Raw genomic sequence first — 27,870 nt, forward strand, 5'->3', positions numbered from 1 at the left:
TTGTATCGTTCTCCATTGTTACATAATGTCGCACATGATAAACCTACAATAAAATAGGGTGCGGAGTAGACCTACTATGAAAATGTAGGATAAATGATAAAATAGAATTATTGAATAATAAGTAAAGACACAATGAGTATAAAATATTAAGGTAACGACGCGATTATACCAATTCGGTCGTTACATAAAATATTTTTTTTTCGTTATCTAACAATAAATTTACACGATACGATAAAATAAAATTTAAGTAATAATCAAAATAAATATTGTATTTAAATTAACAATATAATACACCAATTAATAACCATCCAAACAAGGTGTTAATAGTTGTACAACTCTTATGGGTACCAAAGCACCTCCGATTAAAAAAAAACAAAAAAAACAAGACGACAAAGTTGGAATTTGGGTACTCTGGATAAAGGAAAGGTATGTTTCTTCTGTTTCTTCCCTCTTCTCCTGGCCATTTATCTATGAATAAATAAAAAAACCTAAAGAAACTATTTTTCAAAGGAGCTTGTTACTAAAACTAATACTACATGGCTACTGTACCCAACACCTTCTGTCTCCCCCTCACCCCCTTCACTACCCAACGCCGGCGCAACCACCGAGTGTTACCCCACCGTTTCAATGGACCTCCTCAGTTCTCTATTTCATCAACACAACCATTTCGCTCACAATTTGTTAGTTGCCGCCGGAAAATGAAGCGGTTCGTCATATCTTCCGCTTACATTACGGGCCCTGCTTTTGATGCTTTTGTTTCAGAAAACGATCCTAAAGTTGAAGAAACGGATAATAGTTTAGTAGCGGTACAGCCAATTGAAATTATCCGTTGGGGCTTTCTGTGGAAACTTATTTCTCGCCACAAGTTAAGGCTCCTTGCTTCTGTTTTCTCTCTTGTCGTCTGCACCACTTGTTCTCTCACCCTGCCTTTACTTTCCGGTATGCATTTTTTTTGTTTGTTTTGAGAAAGATATAATATACTCCACTACTCCATTGGTTCACCTTACTTGTCATATTTCACTTTATAAGAGTCAATTTGACTAATCTTCGGATCTAAATTAAATTAGATTAATTTTATATTTTAAATTTTAAATTTTAAATTTAGATGTTAGAAATTATACGGAAAGTATACTATAGTCGCAATCCTCTCATGTTAATATGATGCATGTTGGTCAAAGTTCACGAAGTTTGACTTTTCATAAAACAAATCATGACAAGTAAAAGTGGAAGGGGGAGGGAGTATTTACTTTTATTGTAAGGTACTTATGTAATGTCAATGATATTGTTGTAAAACTCTACCTCGAAGTTAAAAACTTGAATTGCTTTTAATGAGTGAAACTTAAATAAAACTAGAACAATATCAGATATTGTGTAACGTTTCAAATTGGAAAGAATGTCATATAAGTTGAAAAAGGAGTACTCCTTCTATTTAGTTTTTTTTTGTACTTCTTAAAAGAAAGAGCATTGATTTTCAGTAGATAAGAGGAAATAAAGTGCGAAAATTCTCATTTTTCTAAAATGAATTGTGATTCATAATAGATATTTCAGGTTTTAAGGCAGTTAGATGGCGGCACAAATCACATTTTTTCATGTCAAATTTCAATATTCAGTCTAAAAAAAGATATATTTCCACCAATGGCAAGATAGTGGAAATGTTTACTTTTTGTGCTTGTTAGCATTGGCATTCAATTGAATACCCTTGGTTAAAAACTTATGTTCCTTAGATAAAGTAAAACTTCTTTTTGTATATTTATACATTATTGAATCCCCTCGACAAGTGGTAAATGTTGCGTGTTTTAATCCCCTTGTTAAAATTTCTGGTCCGCATTGCTTGTAAGTGGTAAAAGATACAGTTAATGAATAATAGTGATAGTTAACATCTTCCCTTATTTCTAAAGCAATTTGCATTAGAGAATTACAGATCTGCGTAGACAATTTTTATCAAACATCTCAGGAGTGAGGATGTGGGATACTTTTATATCAATATGCAAAAAAACAATTTCTATTGAATATTGTTCATCCAAGAATAGTTGTCCACGTGTGGAGTAGCTTAGGATTACGTTAAGCACCTCTAGCCACAACATTTTAAGATGATGGATGTTTCTCTCTTAAACATGCTGATGCTAGAGATAATACAAACATATGGAGAAGTTTTAAGTATGTTTAGTTCCCTTAAATTTTTAGAATGACAGGTTGAGTACGAGAGAGCTTGTGTATTCATTATTTTGTTTGGCAACGGGGTGGTCAATACTACAGGGCAGTTCATATGTAAATCATATAACTATTCCAGCCAATATTTGAACCAATTACCCGGGAGTACATTATTTTGTTGCAGGAAAGGTGCAATTTTAGATGTCGCATGTTAAAATTGTTTTACCTATCAGACCTAATTTCGGATCTGAGTTGCCAATTTCCTTTCTGTCTGCTTATTTTGATTGAAATGCTGGGTGTGTTACTTACATTATGCAGGAAATCAAGCAGATGTAAATCTGTCAGACCCTTTTGGCCCCTTGAAGCAGAGAAAATAAAAGTGACAAGTCAATTATATTAGTTCAGGATGCTATCACCCATATTAGGCAAGATTGTAGGTGAAGTTTCAGCACAAGTGAAAAGACACTTGGATAGAGTGGTGGCACTAGGCTAAATATCTTGAAATACTAGTTAAAATTATGATAGCGATACAATTGCATATGAGACCACATAAACAAGAGTAAATATACTCTATTCCAAAATAAATGGTTTATTGGGGGTGTGACACACTCCTAAAGAAAGTTAATTAAAGAGTAATTTGTCAATATTACCCTTTTGTTTCTTCCCAAACTTTTCGTAAAACTAGAGTTGAAAAACCCTTAAAGAGAAGGGTAATTTTGGAAAAGCTAATTAATGTCTTTGAACTTTGAAAAATTCATTTATGTTGAAACATAGAAAAAGTGCTATAATTTCATAACCCTTCGGGGTGGCCTAATGGTTTGGGCTTGGGACTTCCATTTTGGAGGTCTCAAGTTCGAAACCCCTTGCCAGCGAAAGTAAGGGGTTTGCCTTTTGGGTAGAGCTCATCGCACCGGGCTTGCCTAGTGCGGGTTACCTCTCTTGTGTGGTTTGCGAGCTATTGCATGGGAGCGGAGGTTTTACCCGTGCGCACCCAAAAAGGTAGCGGCTGCTGTATTCCTTTGTCATCAAAAATAAAAAAGTGCTATAATTTCATTTATTTTTGACCGGAGGGAGTATAATTTATGTTAAATAAATATAAAATTTATGCTGCGTAGGCTTTACAATTGCTTGAGCTTATCATTGCAGGAAGGTTTTTTGAGGTACTTATTGGAACAAGATCAGATCCTCTGTTGGAACTGCTCAGTAAAGTGGGACTTCTATATACACTGGAGCCAATTTTTACAGTTATCTATGTGGTGAACATGAATTCCATTTGGGAGAAGGTTATGTCCAGCTTAAGGGCTCAAATTTTTCAGAGAGTACTGATTCAAAAGGTGAACGCTAAAATCGGTAGCTGTCCAAATTTTAACTTGATGTATATTGATTTGTTATAAGATGATAGTTAATAAGTGACATCTTAAATTTGGAATGCTAAGGTCATGAGTTATCAACATTCGAACCTAAAGATGTTTTCGTAACTCTTGTGACTAGGGGAATTTAGAACTGGTATCATACTAGTCTCATGGATTTAAGGCATCACATCTTTTAATTGCTTTATTTCTCATGCTTCCTTGGTAACTGTCACATTCTTCTAGCCTTGTTAATAATCACTGCCTATAACCTTTTTGTAATGGGAAAGATCAATCAACTGATTTACCAAATAGTTATTTTACCTACCAAAAAGACATGTGTTGCTTTTTCACTTCAACTGCTTTGGAAATGTTTGCCAAGATTTATTGTAGCATGGGAAAGATCAATCAACTGATTTATGAAATAGATAGACGTACAGGAACATATGTATTTCCTTTTGGCTTCAACTGCTTTGGAAATGTTTTCCAAGATTTACTGTTGCAAGCTCATTCAGCACATCCTTGTTAACGCTTTCCCTTTCTTTCTCTTTGCAGATTGACTTTTTTGACCGTTACAAGGTATGATACTTCATTTATTGTGCTATCGCTTCCATCATACAAGGTCATATGAATTCCAAATAGATTTTACTTTTATTTGTACTAAGGTCTAAGGATGTGCTGGTTAAAATTTCTTGCTTTTTAGGTCCCTTCGTTTTGGCCATCTTGGTCTAAATACTTGCAGCTTTTGAGAGAACTACCTTACTCACACATGCTGCTGTACAATTTCCCTGTTTTATTTCAAGGAAGACTCTTCTACTATTAAGGAAGCAAAGTGCCTTTTTGATCTGGAAAAAATTCTTACACCTGTGGTTGTAATGGTTTTTGATTTAAAATCTGTTTGAGTGTTCCACATGTACTTCTTTCTGTATTTTTCATTTCAAATATAGATAAATACTTCCAGTTGCTGAATAACCTTCTTCAGAGACTGGAAAACAAGGAAAAAGCAAAGGAAGACTTCATGATTCTGTACAATCTTTTTTCTGAAGAACCAGAAGTTTTTATATTATTAGTATACTACATCTAGAAGGTTTTGTATTGGAATTTTGTTTGCTTAAAGCTTCTGAAAAATGTCTCGTGGAACGTACCTAATGTAAGTACGAGTTATAACTTCTGAGGCAGCCTTTGAGCACTGTGGTTTTGCAACTTTTGATTAGGTTTTTCAGTTATAAGAGAGATCATATAACCGTGAGCAGATGATATTATGACCTGTGTGGATGCTGATGGGGAGGGTGGACTACGCAGTGTATACTTGGTCTTACTCTTTTGTAGGCCTTCCAAGTTTGGCTGTCTACTTATGACTCATATATTTGGTGTCTTTGTTTACTGCTCTTCCTATGCCTACCTATTATTCATTTAGTTTTCTATTTGCAGGTTGGTGAATTAACAGCTCTATTAACATCTGATCTGGGTTCTCTCAAAAATATTGTCAGTGAGAATACTTCACGGGATCGTGGTTTTAGGGCACTATCAGAGGCAAGCTACTCTCACTAAACAAAAGTGAGCTTTATATTTATTTTGAATCAGTTCTTTTTCTCTTTGATTGCGAAGTGAGTCCAAAGTTGGATCATTAGAACAATTCCAGTGTTCTTTTTCTTGGGTAAAAATTTCCCAATGTTACGTTTCTGAAATTTTTGGTTCTGAAGATCCCTTATTTAGACACTACTCTTTTCTGATTTATCTTGGAATGTGTACACGGTGAGGCTTCCATTGCATATTTCTTGACTCCAAATTTCATCTACCGGCTTTCCCTTAATAACACTCAAATGCATTGTCCATTAGTTTTATTCTCCTTCTCCCCTCCACTTTCTGCTTTTTCTTTGTGAGTACCTTGCATCATGATCTTTCACATAGCTGGATTCTCTTTTGCATGCAGGTGGTGGGAACATTATCCTTATTGTTTGTTCTATCTCCCCAACTTGCACCGATTCTGGGCTTACTCATGCTCGCAGTGTCTATTTTAGTCGGTAAATATTTTATTTTTGATATTACTGGTTTTTCTGTGCACTCTAAGAAGTTGTAGATATAGGTACTGTAATACCTTTGTTGAATTCTTAGTTTATCGGTATGCACTTAATAGTTGTAATCATAATAAAACACTAATATATTTTTCAGCTTGACTTATATAATTTAATTATTATAATTTATAAAATCTACTATAGTCACATCCCACACCCCACTTGTGGGATCACACCGGGTATGTTGTTGTTGTACAATATGAACAAGAATAATATATACAATCCTACTTAGAATAGGAATAGGAAAAGAAATAGTATATAGAATCCTACTTAAAAAAGGATTGTATTATAGTGTTCTAGTTGGGAAAGGAGTCTAATATAGTGTCTATAAATAGGGTCTCAATGTAATAATGTAGAGACACAATTCAATAATATTTTTCTCCTATATTTCTCACATGGTATCAGAGCTTCTATGATCCTGGTTGAGAATCAAAGAGCTTCCGCTATCGGTGGGCGGCTATAACCCATATATGTTACCTGTCTGGCCAATGGTTATGTTAACAAAAGTATGATCAATGATATATGCATGAACCCAACATTCAGTGGAAAAAACTCAGTCAGACATGTCACCGTGCGTCAATTTTCGGTGACTTTGAGACTATTTTGTGTCAACCTATATCCATCAGTTTTGTGTAGCACTGTGCCATTTTTTCAGTGATTACTTTTTTCATATTCGATTTGCGTAGCACCGTGCATCTTTTCGGTGACTACTTTCTCATATCTAATTTTTGTAGCACCGTGCCATCCTTCCGGTGTCTACTTTCTCATATCTTATTTGTGTAGCACCGTGCCATCTTTTCAGTGACTATTTTCTCATATCCGATTTGTGTAGTGCCGTGCCATCTTTTTTGTGACTACTTTTTCATATCTGATTTGTATAACATCGTTCTTTTCGGTGACAACTTTCTTATTTGTGTAGGGTCGTGCCATCATTTCGACCCTACCCATATGATTCTCTTTCTCAGTAGGCTTGTGCCATCATTCCGACCTTACCACATAATTTTATTTCTCAGATTGTGACCACTTTCAGCTATCAAATCTAATACTCCGACATATGCGTATGTTTCGGCCAATTTTTCAGTAACTTTCTTGTTTAATATCTCGACTCATCTATTGATTCCAAAACTATCCATATATTTTATATCAGATTTTGAGCACTTTTCGGGCGACCGTTGCACCATAAAGAAGTCTATATTGAGCAACCACATATTTTGTTGCTTAGGGGGAGTTTAGTAGCCTTGTATGTTGATTACGTAAGTCACTCTATGGTCTAAAATAGTATTCTCAAGCTTGGTTTGGGAAGTTCAACACTATAATTCATTAATTTATCACTCGGTGTTTTATCGACATTATGCATCAAATCCAATATTTCATGAGAAGACTAAGCACATTGAGATTGACTGTCAATTTGTGAAGTCGAGCGATCAACTTGCAAATATATCTCACCAAGCCCCTCATCGGTCCTCGTATTAATTACATTTGTAATTTGTAACAAGCTAGGTACATATGACTTTTATGCACCAGCTTGAGGGGGAGAGTTAGAATAGGAACAGGAACAAGAACAAGAATAATATATACAATCCTACTTAGAATAGGAATAGGGATAGAAATAGTATATAGAATCCTACTTAGAAAATGATTGTATTGTAGTGTCCTAGTTGGAAAAGGAGTCTAATATAGTGTCTATAAATAGGGTCTCAATGTAATAATGTAGAGACACAATTCAATAATATTTTTCTCTTATATTTCTCTCAATTATATTGCTCAAGACCATAGATCTTGGTATATGCAAAAGAAAAAAAAGTACCATATCAAATATGGTTTATTGATATGATAGCAAAGGCAAGTAATAAGTAGAAATGAAAATGCAGAAAGTATGATAATTTATGGGTCTTAGTAATGACTGGTATTCTGTTTGAGTTGTATGTGCGGCTTTCTAATGTTTATGAACTTATTAGCTCTGTACAAGAGGTCAACTGTAAATGTCTTCAAAGCTCATGGACTGGTCCAAGCATCAATAGCTGATTCTGTGACTGAATCATTTTCTGCCATTCGCACTGTAAGTTCATGATCTATAACCCATTCAGATTTTACCTCAACTTCTGTAACTTCACTAAATTTCGGATTTTCCTGTGATGTCCTTACGCTTCTTTGGTGATAATGAATACGACTGCACTGACCTCTTTTGCAGGTGAGGTCATTTAGCGGGGAGAAGCGTCAGATGTCAGTATTTGCTCGCCAGGTAACATAGAGGCTATTTGATTTCTTAGATATATTAAGGTCTAGAATTGTCATACTTGCTGTTCTAGAGATGCTAGAGTGTATTTGTGACAGGTACTTGAGTATGAAAGTAGTAGCATAAAGATTGGAACCTTCAAATCCTTCAATGAGTCAGTGACGAGAGTGGCAATTTATATCTCCTTGATGGCTTTATATTGTCTTGGTGGAAGCAAAGTAAAGGCAGTAAGTACTTTAAGCAAAGTGACGGATATTTATATCTTTCCTACAAAAAAAAAAGATGGATATTTATATCTTCAAGAGTTTATCCATCTTAAGCTGTAATTTGTTTCAAGTTATTACATCTGGCGGCACTTTTTGTCCACCCACTAGTAAATTTATATGTGGACTCTCTTCCTCTAAGGATTGATTTTATTTGCCTATTAACTGACCATTCAAATTATATCATACGCAGGGTGAATTATCAGTGGGAATTGTGGCTTCATTTATCGGATATACATTTACATTGACTTTCGCAGTGAGTTAACTTGTTTTGTTGCTCACTTTTTCACCCATTTTTATCTTCCATCATCTACTTAACATATTCTGCATTATAGGTTCAAGGCCTTGTTAATACCTTTGGAGACCTTCGTGCAGCTCTTGCAGCAACTGAGAGAATTAACTCTGTTTTATCCGATGCTGAAATTGATGAAGCACTTGCATGTTCTTTAGAGAAAGACATGAAGCAAAAGCAGGTCCATGATGAGACTTTAGAATTGTACTTGGTGAATGATTCTAATGATAAAATGCAATCTACCAAAACAAGATACATGTCTACACTAAAATTTGGTAGCAGTGTGCGAAACCTGGCGGAGACCGGTGATATCTGTCTTGAAGGTATATACTTTTGCCATAGCTGTTTTTTTTTTGTGCTGCTTGTACAATACTAGAAAAAGTGGATATAGTATTTATTTTGATAAGTCGATAAACAGGGTATATATAACATGTTTGATTAATGGATTTAGTTCCTGTTAGAATCCTAGGAATATTCTATAGTAGGTAACTTGATTTACTCCTAGATTCTCCTATTTTTAATTAGGTATTAATTTGTATTGATTTCCTTTACTTTTTAGGACATGTATACTTAGCTATTTAAACACCAATAGCTTGTGGGAATAATCAAGCTGAGTTTTCTCTCAAAAACTTGTCTTCTCACATGGTATTAGAGCAGGACTCATCTCACCCAATGATGGGCCCCTAGAATTAAAATTGTCCACGCACCAGATGCTAAGCAATGGGCGTGAGGTGGGGTGTTGAAGAATGACAAAAGTCCCACATTGGTGGTTAATGAGATGGGTGGACTCGTTATAAGACTTGGGCAATTTTCCTTTCTTTGAGCTAGCTTTTGAGGGTGTGAGTGAGGCCTAAGACCTAACTTTACATGGAATCAGAGCTTTGTTTAGTGAGAAAACAAGAATAATAAGAGAACAAAATTGCTGAGAATTTTTTTTCCAGCAAAACCTTTCACTGTTTCGCGATTTCAACACTCTCTGGGGGTATTGTGCATATACTAGTACCACCATTACGATTGGAATCCTCGCGGCGTGGTGTTTTCCAGCCACTTTCGGCATAATTTTTTTCGGTAACTTTTTTTGACGAGACAACAAGCAGTTTTCCAGTTTTTCAGATCTATTCTTCAGGTTTTTCTTAGAATTTACTTTATTTTTGGACACTAATAGATCTGTTTTTGCATGTCTCTCAGATCCGATATGTTTAGTACTAAATATGTGAGTTCCAGCACCCAAACCATTGCATCACCACATAACCTTTGTCAGGTAGTGCAAACTATTTATCTTGGCCATCCTTTGTTCAGTTATGGTGCTAGGGACAAGGTGTTCAGGATCACTTGGTTACACAGGCTAAGGATATTACTGAAAAAGATAAGGGCGAACCAGAGAAGATTGATGCTCAATTGTGTTGTTTGTTAAGGAAATGTATTGATTCAAAGTTGATGCCATTGTTCCGGCCATTCCAAACTTGCTTCTTAGTTTGGGAAAAGGCTTGTGGCTATACACAAATGACATATCCCGCTTTTATAATGTGATTTCTCGGTTGACTAACCTTAAAAAGCAAGACTCGGATATGTCAACTTATCTTGGACAAGTTCAGGCAGTTATGGAAGAATTTAATGAGTTAATGCCTGCAGCTCCAAGTGTTGAAAAGCAATTGGAGCAGCGTAAGAATATGTTTCTAGTTGTTACACTCACTAGACTTCCATTTGATCTTGACTCAATATGAGATCAAATTTTGGCTAGCTCTACTGTTACTGTTGTGGATGACTTGTTCGCTTGATTGTTACAACTAGCTGCACCACCTATGTCGTCTAGTCATTCGATACCACCTGTAGATTCTTCTGTCCTAGCATCTCAGATTGCATTTCAGACTGGAAATCGACATGGAGGCCGGTATGGGAAATAACGACCAAGATGTGGCTATTGTAACAAATTGGGTCATACTCGTGATGTGTGCTACTCTCTACATGGTAAACCAAAGAATACTCATGTTGCTCAAACTGAATCCACTGGTAATCCAATCAATCAATTGTTTTCTTTGTCTGAAGTAGAATATAATGACTTTCTTCAATATCAGTCTAGTGAGTAGATATATTCATCAATAGCTTCCGTTGCCTAAGTTGGTAATCCTATTAATCCCGTTGCTTGTATCTCACAGTCCACCACACTTGGCCCTTGGGCCATGGACTCAGGCGCTTTTGACCACATTTCTGGTAACAAATCTTTATAGTCTAATATTACTTACTCTCAGTCCCTTTCCACTGTTACATTAGCTAATGGTTCTCAGACCATGGCAGCTGGAGTTGGTCAAGCCAATCCCTTACCTTCCTTGACTCTAAATAATGTTCTTTTTGTCCCTGGTTGTCCCTTTAGCCTCTTATCAATAAGTCGGTTGGCTAAGGCTTTAAGTTGTTTCGTCTCATTTTTTAGTGACGACATTGTTATATAGGACCTCAGTATAGGAAGGATGATTGGCGAAGGACATGAGTCAAGTGGACTTTATCATCTCAATTCTTACAGATCTACTACAGTCTGTTCAGTTTCAGACTCTCCAAATTTAATCCACATATGATTGGGACATCCTAGTTTATCCTAACTTCAAAAGATGGTACCTAGCTTGTCCAAATTATCTAAGTTAGATTGTGAGTCATGTCAATTGGGAAAGCACACCCAAGCTACTTTTCCACGTAGTCCTAATAATCGTGCAGAGTTTCTTTTTCATTTAGTTCATTTTGATATTTGAGATCCTAGTAGAGTCAGCCCTACATTGGGTTTTAAGTATTTTGTTACTTTCATTGATGATTACTCAAAGTGCACTTGGATGTTCTTAATGAAAGATCGTTCTGAATTATTTTCCATATTTCAAACTTTTTGTGCTCAAATAAAAAATCAGTTTGATGTTTCTATTCGCACTTTCCGTAGTGATAATGCATGTGAATATTATCATCCCAATTTAAATAATTTATGTCTACCCATGGAATTTTTCATCAGACATCTTGCCCTTACACTGCACAACGAAATGGGATTGCAGAGAGAAACAATAGGCATATTGTTGAGACTACACACACTCTTCTCATACAAGCAAATGTTCCTTTGCTGTTCAAAATCAGGTACCGCACTCTGTTTTGTTTCCCCAATCAACCTTATTCTCCCTTCCACCACCGTCTTTGGGAGCACATGCTTTGTCCATATACTCACTCCAGGAAAATACAAATTTGCTCTCTTGGCTCTTAAAATGTGTCTTTCTCGGTTATTCAAGGATATAGAAGGGATATCGATGCTTCTCGCTTGACCTCCAACGATACCTTATGTTCGTTGATGTTACTTTTTTTGAAGGTTAGACCTACTTTACATCCTCTCCTGCTGAACAATTATCCATTTTTGAGGTTCTACCAATTCCATCTTTTGGGGGTCTCGCCATAGTATATCCTTTCACATCATTTCCTATGACTCTATCTCCATCTTATGCACCTCCACTACTGTTAACCTATCATCGTCGTGATATACTGTCGTCATCGGAATCCTTGCCTGCTGAGGACTTGTCTACACAGAGTCCTTTCGTTGCCATTTGAAACGGTAATCACTCTACTCGTAACTCGCATCCTATCTATACTTGTTTGTGCTATCATCGTTTGTCACCCGCCCATTCAGAATTTGTATCATCACTATCATCTGTGTTTATTCCTCATTCCTTAGACTATAGGTGAAACTTTTTCTCATCCAGGATGGCAACAAGCTATGATTGAACAAATGTTTGCCTTACACTCAAGTGATACTTGAGAGCTTGTTCCTCTACCTCCAGATAAATCTACAGTTGGTTGTCGTTGGGTATATACAGTGAAGGTTAACCCTACTGGACAATTGATCACCTAAAAGCTCAACTAGTGGCCAAGGGTTATACACAAATTTTTGGTTTTGACTGTGGTGATACTTTCTCTCCTGTGGCCAAGATTGCTTCAGTCCGTCTATTTTTATCCATGGTTGCGGTTCGTAATTGGCCTCTCTACCAATTGGATATTAAAAATGCCTTTCTTCATGGAGCTCTCGAAGATGAGGTATATATGGAGCAATCACATGATTTTGTTGCTCAAGGGGAGTCTAGTAACATGGTGTGCAGACTACGACGAGCACTCTATGGCCTGAAGCAGTCTTCTCGAGCATGGTTTGAGAAATTTAGCATGGTTATTCAGGAGTTTGGCATGGTGCTAAGTGAAGCTGATCATTCTCTGTTATATTGTTACTTTACTCCAGGTTTGTGTATGTATTTGGTAGTGTATGTTGATGACATAGTTATCCCAGAAATGATGATGAGGGAATTACCAAATTGAAACATCACCTTTTCCAGCACTTTCAAACTAAAGATCTTGGTCGATTGAGGTACTTTTTGGGCATTAGGGTTCAATCCAAATCAGGAATTGCCATTTCACAAAGAAGTATGCACTTGATATTCTTGAAAAGACAGGGATGACAGATTGTAGGCCTATTGATTCTCCAATGGATTGTAGGCCTATTGATTCTCCAGGAAAATATAGAAGGCTGGTAGGAAAGTTGAATTATCTCATAGTGACTCGACCTGATATTACCTTCTCGGTTAGTGTCGTGAGTCAGTTCTTGAATTCTCCTTGTGATAGTCATTGGAATACAATTATTCGCATTTTTCGATACATAAAATCTGCTCCAGGGAAAGGACTACTTTACGAAGATCGAGACATGAGAAAATTGTTGGATATTCAGATGCAGATTGGGCGGGTCATCCTTTGATAGACGATCTACTTCTGGATATTGTGTTCTAGTTGGGGGGAAGTTGGTGTCTTCGAAAAGTAAAAAACAAAATACGATTGCTAGATCTAGTGCAAAAGCAGAATATCAGGCTATGACAGTGGCAACATGTGAACTCATATGGATCAAGCAACTACTGAAGGAGTTGAAATTTGGAGATACTAAAGGAATGGAACTTATGTGCGATAATCAAGTTGCACTTCACATTGCATCGAATCCTGTATTTCACGAGGACCAAACACATAGAGATTGATTGTCATTTTAGCAGAGAAAAGGTACTCTTAGGAGACATCATCACAAGGTTCGTGCGGTCAAGTGACCAGTTTGCAGATGTGAGAAATATAGGAGAAAAATATTATTGAATTGTGTAAGAATAATATTACGTAAAGACCCTATTTATAGACACTATAAAACAATCATTTTTCAAGTAGGATACTATAAACTATTTCTATTTCTATTTCTATTCTAAGTAGGATTCTGCACACCTATTCCTATTCTAACACTCTCCCTCAAGCTGGTGCATATAAATCATATGTACCTAGCTTGTTACGAATATAATTAATACGAGGACCGGTGATGGACTTTGTGAAGATATCTGCAAGTTAATCACTTGACTTTACAAATTTTGTAACAATATCTCCTGAGAGTATCTTTTCTCTGATAAAGTGACAATCAATCTCAATATGCTTAGTCCTCTCATGAAACACTGATTTGATGCGATATGAAGGGCTGCTTGATTATCGCACACAAGTTCCATTTGACTAGTTTCTCCAAATTTTAGTTATCTCAGCAACTGTTTGATCCAAACTAGCTCACAAGTTGCTACAACGCTCGATATTCTTCTTCTGCACTAGATCGAGCAACTACACTCTATTTCTTACTCTTCCACAACACCAAATTACCTCCTACTAAAACACAATATCCGGATGTAGAACGTCTATCAGAGGGTGATACTGCCCAATCAGCATCTGTATATCTGGTGATATGCTCATGGCCGTGATCCTCGAAGAGTAGTCCTTTACCGGGAGCTGACTTTATATATCACAGAGTATGAATAACTGCATCCCAATGACTATCACAAGGAGAAGTCGTAAGCTGACTTACAACACTCACAAGAAAAGAGATGTAAGGTCTAGTCACTTTGAGATAATTCAACTTTCCAACCAGTCATCTATACCTTTCAGGATTACTGAGTGGCTCCCCTGTCCCGAAAGGAGTTTAACATTCGGATCCATAGGAGTGTCAATGGGTCTACATCCCATCATTCTTGTCTACTCAAGAATGTCTAAGGCATACTTGCGTTGAGAAGTAACAATACCTGATTTAGACCGAGCAACCTCAGTACCTAAAAAATACTTCAGTCTGCCGATGTCTTTAGTCTGGAAATGCTAAAAGAGATGTTGCTTCAAATTAGTGATATCATCTTGATCATTGCCAGTGATAACGATAGCATCAAATTAAACAACTAAATAAATACACAGATTTGGTGCAGAATGCCGATAGAAGACAGAGTGATCAGCTCCACTACGAGTCTTGCCAAACTGCTGAATTACTGTGCTGAACTTCCCAAATCAGGCTCGAGGAGACTATTTCAGACCATAGAGTGACCTACGCAATCGACATACAAGGGTACTAGACTCCCCTGAGCAACAAAACTAGGCAGTTGCTACATATAGACTTCTTCCTCAAGATCACCATGCAAAAAAACATTCTTAATGTCCAACTGATGAAGAAACCAATGACGAATGGTAGCCATAGATAAAAAAACAGATAGATGCTATTTTAGCCACAAGAGTGAAAGTGTCACTATAATCTAGCCCAAATATCTGAGTATACCCTTTGACAACAAGGCGAGCCTTCAGTTGACCATCTGGGCCAATTTTGACAGCATAAACCCTACGGCAACCAATAATTAATTTACCTGCAGGAAGGGAAACAAGCTCCCAAGTACCACTCGTATGTAAATCAGACATCTCATCAATCATAGCTTGCCTCCATCCAGAATGAGAAAGTGCTTCACCTATAGTCTTAGGAATAGAAATAGAGGACAAAGATGATACAAAGGCATAATGTGGTAAGGATAAACGATGATAACTCAAGAAAGTATAATGTGGGTTAGCATTTCTAGTGGATCGTATACCTTTTTGAAGTGCAATTGGTTGGCTAGGAGGAGGCAAGTATGCAGTATGCACAGGGTACGGCACATGATATGAATCATCTGGGACTACAATTGGACGTGAACGAAGATGATAAGTCAGGAGTGGTGGCACTAATACTGGAGATGTAGGAGAGATCGTAGATTCCTCAAAAGTCGGTACAGGTAAGACCTGAGGTATGTGTATGACCTCAGATACATCAAGATGATCGGAAAGATGTATAGTAAGGTTGAGATTCAAAGAATGTGACATCGGCGTACATAAGGTATCAATGAAGTTTAGGGGAATAACAACTATACCCTTTTTGAACTCGAGAATAACCAAGAAAGATACGTTTGAGGGCATGAGGGGCTAATTTATCTTTCCTTGGGGCTAAGTTATGAACAAAGCATGTGCTCCCAAAGACACGAAGGGGGATAGAGTAAAAGACGTAACTGAGGAAATAGTATGGAATGTAGAACTTGATTCTGAATTGAGGATGATGGCATTCTATTAATCAAATAACAAGACGCAAGGACTGCATCACCCCAAAAATGCAACAGAACATAAGATTCAATGAGAAGAGTGCGAGCGGTCTCAATGGGATGCCTATTCTTCCTTTCTGCTACACCATTTTGTTGAGGGGTGTACGGACAAGATGTTTGGTGAATAATTCCATGGTGAGTCATAAACTCCTAAAATTGGAGGAGAAGTATTCTAAGGCATTATCACTACGAAAAGTACGAATAGAAACACCAAATTGATTTTGTATTTCAGCAAAGAAACTTTTGAATATAGAAAATAACTCAGAACGATCTTTCATTAAGAAAACCCACGTGCATCTTGAATAATCAGCATCAATGAAACTAAAAAAATAACGAAAACCTAAGGGTGAACTAACTCTACTAGGACCCAAATATCAGAATGAACTAATGAAAAAATAGACTTTGAATAACCCTCAGTACTACGTGAAAATGTAGCATGAGTGTGTTTCCCAAGTTGACACGACTCACAGTCTAAACTAGACAAACTAGACAAACTAGGCACCATCTTTTGCAGCTTCGATAGACTCGGATGTCCCAAATGTTTGTGAATTAGGTCTGGAGGATCTGTAACGGAGCATACTGTGAAGGAATTTGAAGAGGTAAGATAGTAAATGCCTTGTGATTCATGTCTTGTGCCAATCATCTATCTCGTACTACAGTCCTGCATGAGAAAAAAATTATCAAAAAAGAATATGCCACAATGTTAGGCACGCGTCAAACAACTAACGGATGCCAGATTAAAAGGAGAGCAAGGGACATAAAGAACAGAGTCTATAGTGACAGAAGGTAAGGGTTTGGCTTTTCCAACTCTTTTTGGTTTTGTTTGGATCCCATTAGCTAAAGTAATAACTGGAAAATATTGTTAATAAACAATATCAGAAAAAAATGATTTATTACCAGAGATATGATCAGAAGCGCCTGAGTCCATGACCCATGATCCAAGAGTACTAGATTGTGAAACACAAGCAAAAGAATTACTCGCAACAGAAACATCAGGTTGTGCAACTGAAGCTACTTATGGTGACATTTGCTTACTTGCTTGACACCGGAGGAATTCATCATATTTTGTATGAGCAATATGACCATTATTGGATGATTGATTAGGCTGAGCCATAGATGCTACTTATGGAGATGTTTGCTTGCTTACACGATTTCGAAGGAACTCATTATATTCCTTTAGAGCAATAGGATCATAACTGGGTGGTGGACCATGCAAAATATAACATATGTCACGAGTGTGCCCAAGTTTATGACAATTACTATACTTGGATCGAGGTTTCCCAAAACGCCCTCCTCCTCGTCGATTCTCCATAGATGATATGTTCGTTTTTCTATGGTTTGAGATGCAAGAACAGAAGAGTCAATGGTGGGTGATAAGGCTACTTTGTGACTGTGAGGCGCGGCAAGACGAAGTAGACGAAAGAATAATTCATCAGTTATATGAACAACAAGATTAGCTAAAATCTGATCACGCACTGAATCATGGTCAATAGGAAGTCCAGCAAGTGTAAGAACTAGAAACAAAGTGTGTCTCTGATCTTGTTGTTTTTCCACATTCGTAGTAACTGGCAACAACTTTTCAAATTCTTCCATGATTGATTGTACCTGTCCCAAGTAAGTAGACATATCGGATTTTTTTTCTTTAAGTTGGTCATTCGAGATATCACATCATAGAATCGAGATATGTCATTAGTGTATAAAGCACGAGCCTTTTCCCAAACTGAATAACATGTTTGGGATGAGCGAAACAAGGGCATCAACTTGGAATCGATAGATCGCCATAGGAGACTATATAATTGAGCATCAACCTTCACCCATTGTGCTTTGACTTTTGCGTCTTCCTCGCTGGCCTTCCCTTTTTCATCTACTATACAAGCATTATTTGTTAAGTGATCTTGAACACCTTGATCCTTGCACCACAACTCAACCGAAGAAGTCTAAGCTATATAGTTTGAACTTCCCATTAATGGTTATGAAGTGATTGTAGGGGTTGAATTTCCAATCCCCATATTTTTGGAACCAAAAACATCACACCCAAAAGACATGGTGTGAAATTTGTCTTGAAAATAAAAGGAAACACGGGATTACAGAGATTTGGTTGCCGGAAAATTTGGATCTCACCGGAATAGCCTGGAATTCGCCGGAACCCTAATTCTGGCTTTCGAATCTGGTCAAAAATTGCATGGATCTAGTCAAAGTGGCTAGACGACCACAACTAAAACAAAATTTGCTCAAAAAATCGACCGGGACAGCCCTCAAAAAAATTGACACAAATCAGTCCCAACAGCCATCGGAAATTGACGCACGGTGACTTGCTTCTATCCTTGAATTTTCTCACCAATGGTCTGATACCATGTTAGAAATATAGGATAAAAATATTATTGAATTGTATAAGAACAATATTACACAAAAACCCTATTTATAAACACTATAAAACAATCATTTTTCAAGTAGGATACTATAAACTATTCCTATTTCTATTCCTATTCTAAGTAGGATTGTGTACTCCTATTCCTATTTTAAGTAGGATTGTATACACCTATTCCTATTCTAACAGCAAACACATTCACCAAGTCCCTAGCCAGTCCCAAACAAGTTATATATGCAACAAGCTTGGTACATAGAATTTGTATGCACCAGCTTGAGGGAGAGTGTTAGAATCTTAGGAATATTCTATAGCATATGTGTAAATATAGTAGGTAGCTTGATTTACTCCTATTTTAATTAGGTATTGATTATGTATTGATTTTCCTTTCCTTTTTAGGACATGTATACTTAGCTATTTTAACCCCAATAGCTTGTGGGAATAATCAAGCTGAGTTATCTCTCAAACTCTTGTCTTCTCACAGTTCCTTTATAACGTAGATCTTTCTGTAACTTTTTATCTAGGAGATTTTCTGGTCTCTTTTCAGTAAAATGTCTTGCTTTGGAAGACTTCTTTTGTTTAGGAGAAACAAATCAGATTCTTGTCTGTTCATCTATGGTTTCAGAAATCTGGCAGCCTTCCATTTTCTGAAAAAGACGGTGGGAAGAAGTAATGGAAAATGCACCATTTGTTAATTAATAAAATGCTTTTCATCTTTTGCATGCAGATGTAGATTTCTCATATCCAGTGAGGCCTGATGTGGAAATCCTTCGTGGTCTTAATTTAACCCTAAAATGTGGAACTGTTACAGCTCTGGTGGGACCAAGTGGTGCAGGGAAAAGTACAGTAGTACAGCTATTGGCGCGTTTCTATGAGGTCTACTTTTGATTATCTATTTGACTATTATATAAGTTTTTATGGTCCTTCTAGGAAGGTCTGAAGGTAAATATATCAGCCAATAACCTGACCTTGCAGCCAACTCGAGGTCGCATAACTGTTGCAGGAGAAGATTTGCGAACATTTGATAAGAGCGAGTGGGCGCGGGTTGTCTCTATAGTTAATCAAGTATGTATTGCTCTTTTATCTCCAACACTCACTGTTTAAGCAGTGAGACACTATTCTCAGGCTCATTCTCCTCACTGAAGATTTGACTTGAAATTCTGGATGGTGTCAGTGATTGTCCTGAGCCTTGTAATCACTTCCTATTTTTTTCTGACATGCATAAAATCTTGCTTGTAGGAACCGGTTCTTTTCTCTGTATCGGTTGGAGAAAATATTGCTTATGCTCTCCCTGATGAATATGTATCCAAGGATGACGTGATAAAGGCAGCCAAGGCTGCCAACGCACACGAGTTCATAATTTCAATGCCACAGGTTTGTCATTTCTGAAAGGCTGCTTCTTTCATTCCTCTAGTTAATACTCCCTCTGTCCCAATTTATGTGACTTACTTTCCTCTTTAGTCGGTCCCAAAAAGAATGACAGATTTCTATATTTAGTAATAATTTAACTTTATAATGTCCATTTTACCTTTAATGAAATGATTTATAGCCACGCAAATATCTATTGACTTATTTTAACCACAAGTTTTAAAAGTCTCTTTCTTAAACTCCGTGCCAAGTCAAACTAACTCATATTAATTGGGACGGAGGGAGTATTTACTCTTATATGTGCTAATTATCCCTCGAGAAACTGACAGGGTTATGACACATTGGTTGGTGAACGTGGTGGTTTATTGAGTGGTGGACAGAGGCAGGTAGTAAATTGTTGTGCTGTTTATGAATGCACTTATCATAGCTTTTCATTATTTTTTCCCCTCTTCACGAGTCTGCAGAGTTATACTGATTATACCATCTTTCCATTTTCAGCGAATTGCTATTGCAAGGGCTCTACTGAAGAATGCCCCTATTTTGATTCTTGATGAGGTAATCTTTGACCCCCTTTGATCCCTCTGTGTCCATTGACTTTCACAATATATGCTCTGCGGTACAGTTCTGTGGGTGGCCTTAGTATCTTCTTTTTCTTTGTAAATTCTGGTTTAAGCCTGAATTACATAGGCAGATTTAAACTTTTTATTATTGTAGCATTGCAAGCATATTTCCCAATCTGCTCTAGGAGGACAGTGGTCATTATTTACATCATAGAATTACACCCATCTAGCTCAACTCAGAACAGTATAAACAGTATAAGTATGGATGACAAATTCCTAGATATTATTGTGATCAGGGGTGGACCTAGTGCATTAGTTACGGTTTGTTTGAACCCAATGGCTTGACCATGTATATGTATTAGAAAATCCACCAAATGGATCAGAAATGTAGAAATTATCTATGGAGGAGCTCAACTGAAACGAGGAAAGTGACACTGGTACCATGGGACAAGATCTGTGTGCCAAAGAAATATGGGGACTCAACATCAAAAGTAGTAAATGCCGGAATGCGGCTTCTATGGGCAAATTATTGTGGCAATTGGCCTCAAAGAAGGATGTGCTATGGGTTAAATGGGTACATATACTCTTTATGAAGGCTCAACCTAATATATGGACACATAGCCCTCCATTGGACCGTAGCTGGTACTGGAAGAAGTTAAATACAATCAAACTTGACATGACTGCATGGTATTTGAATGATACAGATTTACAGACATCTAATGGTACTGACTCAGTTGGTAGCAGTTATATTGCTCTGAAAGGCAATCTGACTAAACTACAGGTAGCAGATTTGATATGGAGTAGAGTTATGCAACCTAAACATATGGTTATTTACAGAGGATAGAATAGCAAGGATGACTATCCCAGTGGGGGATGCCACATGCTGTCTATGTGATGGATTGCTTAACGAGACACATCAACATTTGTTTGTTGACTACAGCTGGATAAAAGAGGTAAGAGACACTCCTCACATGGACTGGAGTAACTGGCCAACTACAGTAGGTGCAACGATGCCTGATTGGATATTCTCCCCTTTACTGTATGTCATGGTTCACTAGCTGACTCAGAATTCTCTTGTTCCATTCTCTCCCTTTGACATTATCAAAAAGAAAAAAGAGCAAAGAAAGAACAATACGTGCGGAGATAGGAACAATAAGTAAACATGAAAAGCAGACATAGCTAGGTAGCATGCAGAGCCCATAGTTGCAGGGGGAATCAAACATTTCCTGTTACAAAGCAAAAACAGATTGTTTTAAGAGGGACAAACGGTCCCAATAACGGATAGTTTGAAGAGAGGACACCAAAATAAAAGGTATGCTTGGCCAAGAAGTACTTAAGGGTGTTGATAACCCTTTCAGAGATTCGTATAGGATCTTTCAACCTTCCGGGGCAAGGTTGGAGTAAGAAGTCTGAATGGTCACAGCAAGATCAGTCTGAGAGGAGCCGGCTCCATGGTTAAGGGCGTCAACTCGGTTGATCAGTTTGTTGACGGTCTTAATCCCTTCTTGCTGAATGCTATCCATAGAAATCCGTAGCTTTTCTACATCAGTACTTGTATCCCTTAACAGCTGAAGGACCTTGTCCAATTTCTCCTTCATGTGCTGCATTCCAACCTCTAAAGCTGATAGTCTTTCCTTAATATCACCTTCTTCTTTCAGTAAATCTGCGGCAGTGTCTGCAGTAATCTTGCTGGCCCGAGGCTGTTTGACCTTCACCTTTGACAGAGCCTTTCTTCGACCATTTTCCATCAATCAGAACGTATCCCATGGTAGCAAAAGTTCGGATGTTATAGGTTGCAGAGACTTCAAGAGGCTTGTAGTCAAAGAGATCAATGTCCAAGCCAATCAGAATGCAGGAGATGATGAATCCATAGGGGAGACTTGCATGAGTACCAGATTCAGCGGCACTTTCAATCATATATACGAATCCATTCGACCCAGTTTATCTTATACTTCTTCAGTAGGCAGTAGAGGACAAAAACATCCCTGTTGGTGATATTGCTCAGGGATCCCTTCCTTGGGAGCAGAGTAGTTGCTATAATGTGAGCCAAGATACGATTCTCAAAACAGATGGTGGAAGGACCAAAATCAGATAGGTACGACTCGGATTCAGCCACAAAGATTTTGGCTTCATCTAGAGTTACTTCAAAGTCATCATGCCAACACCCAGTCATGAAAGGAATGACACCAGAGAAATTGGTTTCAATGATTTGTTTGAATAAAACATCTTTCAGAATAATTTGATTTCCCAAGACGAGGGTTTCTAGTTCCCCACTGTCCTTAGAAACCCTAAGGTTGGCATAAAACATACGAACGGATTCCTCATAAACTTTTAAACCACAAAGCTGAAAGAACGGAGATAACCCCTGGGCTTCAAAATAAGTACTTACAGCGCAATGAGAATTCTCCATTTGTTCCAAATTTATCACCCTTCCCTTCACGATTGGGCGATTCATGAAGGCCAAGAACTTGCCCTTCTGTTCTGCACTACAGAAAAGACGCATGTCTGCCGGAGTGAAATCATTGGCTTCTCCCGATCGTAATTTTTTGTTAGACTGACCTTTTCCTTTTGAAGGAGCAGGGTTCCTTTTAGGAGAGGGTTTGGCAGGAAGGGTTTTGGATTCAGAATCAAAGGAGTCTGAAATGGGGGACATGAATTCGGCTTCAGAGGGGTTAGGGAGTCTTTTACTTGAACTTCTAGTGGACGAAGCCATGGAAGATCTTTTCCTCATAGAAGAGAGAAGAGAGGAGTGAGTTGTGGAGAAATTTAATGAGAGAGGGAAGTAAAGGAAGAGAGAGCGGAGGAAGATGGAGGGTTTAAGACGTGAAAGATCTGAGCGGAAGTGACGCTTTGGCAAAGGAAAAAGAGTGGGGAAAAGGGAAGTGCATAAAAGAAATCAAGTAATGATAGCGAAAATCTTTTTGCAAAATATGGTTTTAAATGCAGTAATTTTAAGTATTAAAGAGAGCGCAACGAATTGTGATTTTAAAAGGGCAATTCACGGAGAAAACAAAATCGATCTTCCAAAAGAGGTTTTGTGGAAATGCAAGTCAATTGATTTTCAGAATCAATAAATTTTAACACAAAATTTCCATTTTCAACATGATCTCTAATAAAATGATGCCTTAATATCTATATGCTTTGCTCTAGAATAATGTACAATATATTTTGGACAGATTGATAGCACTTGCATCATCATAAAATAGGTATCGATTCATAAGATAATTCATAGTCAAGTAATTGATGCATTATCCATAACAATTTAGTACCACAACTCCCTACGGCTAAGTACTCTAATTCAGTGGGTGATACAGCCACTGAAGTTTGTTTTTGCTTTTCCAAGAGATTAGAGCTTCGCCAAGAATTTTGACAGGTACTACTTGTGCTTTTATATTCATTTTTATCACCTGCAAAATTAGCATCTGAATATCCAATTAAATCAAAATTTGTTGAATGAGGATATCATAATCCGCAATCTTGGGTCCCAATGAGATATTGAATGATTCTCTTCACAGCAGTGAGATGAGATTCCTTCAGAGTTGACTGAAATCTCACACATATGCAGACACTAAACATGATGTCTGGTTGGCTGGCTATCAAATACAATAGTGATCCGATCATCCCTAGATATATTTTCTCATCGACGTTTTTACCTGGCACATTTGTTTTGAGGCAAGTTGAGGGGCTCATAGGAGTCTCAAAAGCTTTACCTTTTTCTATCTCGAATTTTTTGATAAGCTTCTTTGTGTACTTGGTTTGACTAATGAAGAGACCCTCAGTCGACTGCTTGATTGTTAGTCCCAAGAAGAAAGTAAGTTCTCCCATTAAACTCATATGAAAGGCCAGCAAAATCTCATAGAGACTAGCGTTAGAACTTCCAAAAATAATGTCATCCACATAAACGTAAAAAATACGGATGCTAGATTTTGATTTTTGTATGAAAAGAGTTGTATCAATTTTCCCACGTTGGGAATTATTTTCAAGTAAAAGGTGTTGAATCTCTCATACCAAGCCTTACGGGTTTGTTTGAGACCATAGAGGGCTTTAGTTAGTTTGAAAATGTAATCTGGACCAGAGGGATTTTCAAAGCGAGGAGGTTGCTTAACAAAGACTTCTTCCTTTATAAGTCTATTTAAGAAAACATTTTTTTACATCCATTTGAAAAAGTTTAAAGCATTTAAAGTATGCGTATGCTAACAGGATTCAAATAGGTTCTAACCTTGCCACGGGTGCAAACGTTTGTGAATTGCCTTGAAAGACTAACCTTGCTTTATTTCTAATGACTTTGCCTTCTTCATCCATCTTGTTTCGGAAGACCCATTTGGTTCCTATTACAGAGACTTTTTTTTTGGTTGTTTCTTTTTTAAATTTTTTTTTTGGTCGTTTCATTAATGTCCATACCCGATTTCTTCTTGCATTGCCTTCATCTAGGACTCATCACCTAGTGCTTAATCAATTTGTTTTGGTTCTAGTTGTGATATGAGTGCCGCGAATGCTTGTTTTTTCACGGAAGCTTTGGTTTGCATTTTTTCATTTGGGTCTCCAAGAATCAAGTTGTTTGGATAGCTTGCATTATGCCTCCACTCTCGCGGGATTAAGAGTCTAGGTGGTTCAGATGGATCAGTTGACTTTTCGTCTGAGATAGTCGACCGCTCAGTTATTTCCTCAACAATTTTTGGATCGGGTTATTGTTGTTTCTTCAGAGGATTTTTCAACAATATGTTTCGCATCAGCACATTCATTTCTAGAATTTTGAACACTAAGAGTCTGTTTGAATTGACTTATTTTAAGTGTTTTTAAGCTAAAATAGCTTTTAAGCACTTTTGGATTGTTTGGGTAAATTTTAAAAGTGTTTATAAGCACTTGGTTTTAAGTTAAAATGATAAAAATAAGCCAAAAGTCATAAGTTAGAATTGGCTTGTAAGTCAAAAGCCAGAAGTCAAGCCAAACAGTCACTAAGGTTAGAATCATCAAATACCTCATGTACATATTCTTCAACACTTAACTCCTTTTATTGAAAACTCTGAAATATACTGGAGGGAGAGTATCTTAGAAAACTACCTTCATCACTACGAGGATCAAATTTTCCCATATTATTCTTACCGTTGTTGTATACGAAACACTTGCATTTGAAAGAGTGGAGGTAGCTGATGTTAGGATATGTCCGTATGTGTTGATTTCCTTTCCTTGTTCAGCCTCGTACCACTCCGAGCATTATTCTTCGTCTGTTCTGGGATCTGCCTTGATCTTCCTGGGTCTTCTTTCCTTGTGTTGTACCAAGTAACGATCTTCCTTGATTGCTTCTCTTTCCCTGTGCAGTTGAGTAAATCTTCCTTGATTATCAACCTTCCGTGACTGCTTCTCTTTGCTTGTATAGTTGAGTAACAATCTTTCTTGCTGCTTTTTTCTTCCTCCTGCATAGTAGGTTTACGGGATTAGTTTGTCACCGTTAAAACATATAGAGGCTAATACAACTATGCCTGGAATGGATCAAAAAGAAAAGATGGAGACAGTTTAATAAGTGGTGGCAGCAGTGTGGGGTGCTATGATATACCACACTCGACGAGCAAGGAACTGGAAGTTATTTAGAGGTGAAAATGTAAATACCAGTTTTGTAGTATCACAGATAAAGACAGAAGTCATAGAAAGGATAGAGTTCTTTCAGGGGTCTAGAAAAGCTCATAGATGTAGATTTTTTATCCAAAGGTTATGTACTTAGTTTTTTGGTTTTGTTGGAAGCCTACTTAATCATACTACCCTTCCTGGAAAGTGGATATGATTTCTAGGTGCTCTTTTGGTGTAATGTTCTTGCTTGTTATGGTAGTATTTCACAGTCATTCCCCACCCACCCAACCAAAAAAATAAAAAATTTGAACCCAGTAGATCAAATGGGTTGTGGTAAAAGTCCAAACTTGAATGCGTAAAGTTTAAATTCTGGATCCACCTTTGATTATGATACTATATATATTTGATGAATATGGCCTTGTTTTCTGTGTATTTGCAGGCCACTAGTTCTTTAGACACGATAAGTGAGCGTCTAGTCCAAGAAGCCCTGGACCATCTGATGAAGGGACGAACAACTTTGGTAATTGCTCACAGATTGAGCACCGTTCAGAATGCAGATCAAATTGCTTTGTGTTCTGATGGGAAGATTGCAGAGTTGGGAACACATTTAGAGTTGTTGGGAAGGAAGGGTCAATATGCTTCTCTGGTTGATACTCAGAGGCTCGCATTTGAATAACGTACAGCACTTTGTTTTGCTAGTTTATCAGAACAATTTCAGGGGCAGAACATGTGAGTTATGGTAATTTAAATTTGTTTTCTTGTTTTAATGGTGAACTGTGTGCAACTACGTGAATGTTCTGACCCTTATTTCCTTGATGCATGATATTGTGCACTGAAGGAGCCATTATTACAGATCGAATGTTGAAAGTCTGGTGGATGGATGGATAAATGGATATAGCAAGAAAAAAAACAGTGGGACAAGTCCTCCCTTTTTATTTTGGAACATGGCCAAGTATACAAAGTTTACATACTATAAACAGCTGATGTAAAAATTGATACAATTGCAGTATAATGTAATTCCTGTATCAATGGCACTCACGTCCAGGTTCCCATGAATTCTACACTTTCTGTATTACAAAATTCATTATTGAATGTTCTTTAACTTCAAGTATACAATTTATAGCCTTTCTTTTTATATATAATTAATGTTTGAGAGCTATACAATGTGATCTCATATAACTATTGCTTAGCAAAGTCTCTAGGTACTGGAAAATGAGATTGTAGCATTCATCTTTGCAAGACATTCTGTTGGAAGGCTAAGGAATGTATTCATAAACAAGTCGTCAATAGGTTCAACTGTTGCCACCCCAACAAGTTTGCACCTTCCTTCTTCATTTAGCCTCTCCCCTCTTCCTCCTCTAATTCTTCCCTTCGAGTCCTCTGACGTTAAAAACGTATCCACAAGGAGTGGTGGCGCTCGGTAGATGGTTCCAACTGAAAACCAGAACTTGGCCTTGAACTCCAGATTAACCTGTAAAAGGTATAAGCTTGATATTTAATCTCTCTTTTCTCATCTTCTTGATGAATTCATCTCTCTATTAAGGACAATTTAGTAAAGAGGTCAGCAATGTACCTTGCCAGTTTCTTGGTTTACATATCCTCTAAGGAGCTCGGGTTCAACATCAATTTTCAGAAAAGGGGGCAATGGCAATCCCAAGAACTTAGCAGTTGCAGATGTTAATGGAGGAATATACAACTTTTCCAAGTCAAAATCAATCGAAATTTCATTGCTCGACTCAATTCCTTTGCCAGTTCCAGTACCTGTACCCCCTTGTGCATTATACACAAAATCTGGGTATCTGGAAATGCCAAGTTTGCAAGCTTCAAAAGTCTTGAAGTCCACATTGTATGTACTAGTTCTTGGAATTGACGTTTCAGTAACAACACCAGTAGACTGTGGCTGTTGCTGAGAACTTCTGATGCTGATTCTTGGTTTTAACTGAAGTGAGGAATATGAAGATACTTGTCTTGATTTGATTTTGGAATACTGGCAGGAGAATTGAGAACTTGGTGAGTAAATTTGAGACCCCATTTTGTTAATGTTGTGCTTTGAAGAGAAAATGGAGAGAGAATTTTCTTTAAGTCAGAAAGTTAAAAGTTTGAAGATATTTTGCCTTTTATGTGAACCTCAAGTTGGAGTAGACAAGGCCAATTAGTGTCCACGAATTAGTACCTTATCATCACAAGGT

At 37.3% G+C, this 27,870-nt stretch overlaps 2 protein-coding genes across 3 annotated transcripts; one reads left to right on the plus strand and one right to left on the minus strand.

Annotated features, from left to right (window-relative positions):
* The first annotated feature begins 434 nt into the window (after window positions 1-434).
* On the plus strand, window positions 435-26,797 carry LOC129895887 (ABC transporter B family member 28). Of its 2 annotated transcripts, none has more exons than XM_055971668.1 (17): window positions 435-939; window positions 3,298-3,485; window positions 4,056-4,079; window positions 4,932-5,033; window positions 5,434-5,524; window positions 7,534-7,634; window positions 7,767-7,817; window positions 7,910-8,038; window positions 8,268-8,330; window positions 8,410-8,689; window positions 18,916-19,064; window positions 19,164-19,253; window positions 19,428-19,562; window positions 19,886-19,942; window positions 20,055-20,111; window positions 26,121-26,410; window positions 26,520-26,797. In XM_055971668.1, exons 1-16 carry the CDS (start codon window positions 537-539, stop codon window positions 26,355-26,357), a joined length of 2,157 nt encoding a protein of 718 aa, XP_055827643.1. In that variant the 5' UTR covers window positions 435-536; the 3' UTR covers window positions 26,358-26,410; window positions 26,520-26,797. The 2 variants fall into 2 exon arrangements, with proteins under 2 accessions (XP_055827643.1, XP_055827644.1); XM_055971669.1 differs by lacking the exon at window positions 435-939 and adding an exon at window positions 1,977-3,150.
* LOC129895888 (uncharacterized) lies at window positions 26,635-27,747 on the minus strand. Its single transcript, XM_055971670.1, has 2 exons — window positions 27,255-27,747; window positions 26,635-27,152 (listed from the first exon to the last, which is right to left on the minus strand). The coding sequence occupies exons 1-2, from the start codon at window positions 27,711-27,713 to the stop codon at window positions 26,880-26,882; spliced, it is 732 nt and encodes a 243-aa protein (XP_055827645.1). The 5' UTR covers window positions 27,714-27,747; the 3' UTR covers window positions 26,635-26,879.
* Between the last annotated feature and the right edge of the window lie 123 nt (window positions 27,748-27,870).

The sequence above is a fragment of the Solanum dulcamara genome, chromosome 7 (assembly GCF_947179165.1).
Source record: "Solanum dulcamara chromosome 7, daSolDulc1.2, whole genome shotgun sequence".
Classification (NCBI taxonomy): Eukaryota; Viridiplantae; Streptophyta; class Magnoliopsida; order Solanales; family Solanaceae; genus Solanum; species Solanum dulcamara.

Bases quoted from the DNA above. Each gene is read 5' to 3' on its own strand.
- LOC129895887 (XM_055971668.1), top strand. From the start codon at position 537: ATGGCTACTGTACCCAACACCTTCTGTCTCCCCCTCACCCCCTTCACT. The intron at 7,635-7,766 runs GTAAGTTCATGA...CCTCTTTTGCAG, and splicing joins CATTTTCTGCCATTCGCACT to GTGAGGTCATTTAGCGGGGA. The intron at 19,254-19,427 runs GTATGTATTGCT...TCTTGCTTGTAG, and splicing joins TTGTCTCTATAGTTAATCAA to GAACCGGTTCTTTTCTCTGT.
- LOC129895888 (XM_055971670.1), bottom strand. From the start codon at position 27,713: ATGGGGTCTCAAATTTACTCACCAAGTTCTCAATTCTCCTGCCAGTAT. The intron at 27,153-27,254 runs GTACATTGCTGA...TACCTTTTACAG, and splicing joins TAAACCAAGAAACTGGCAAG to GTTAATCTGGAGTTCAAGGC.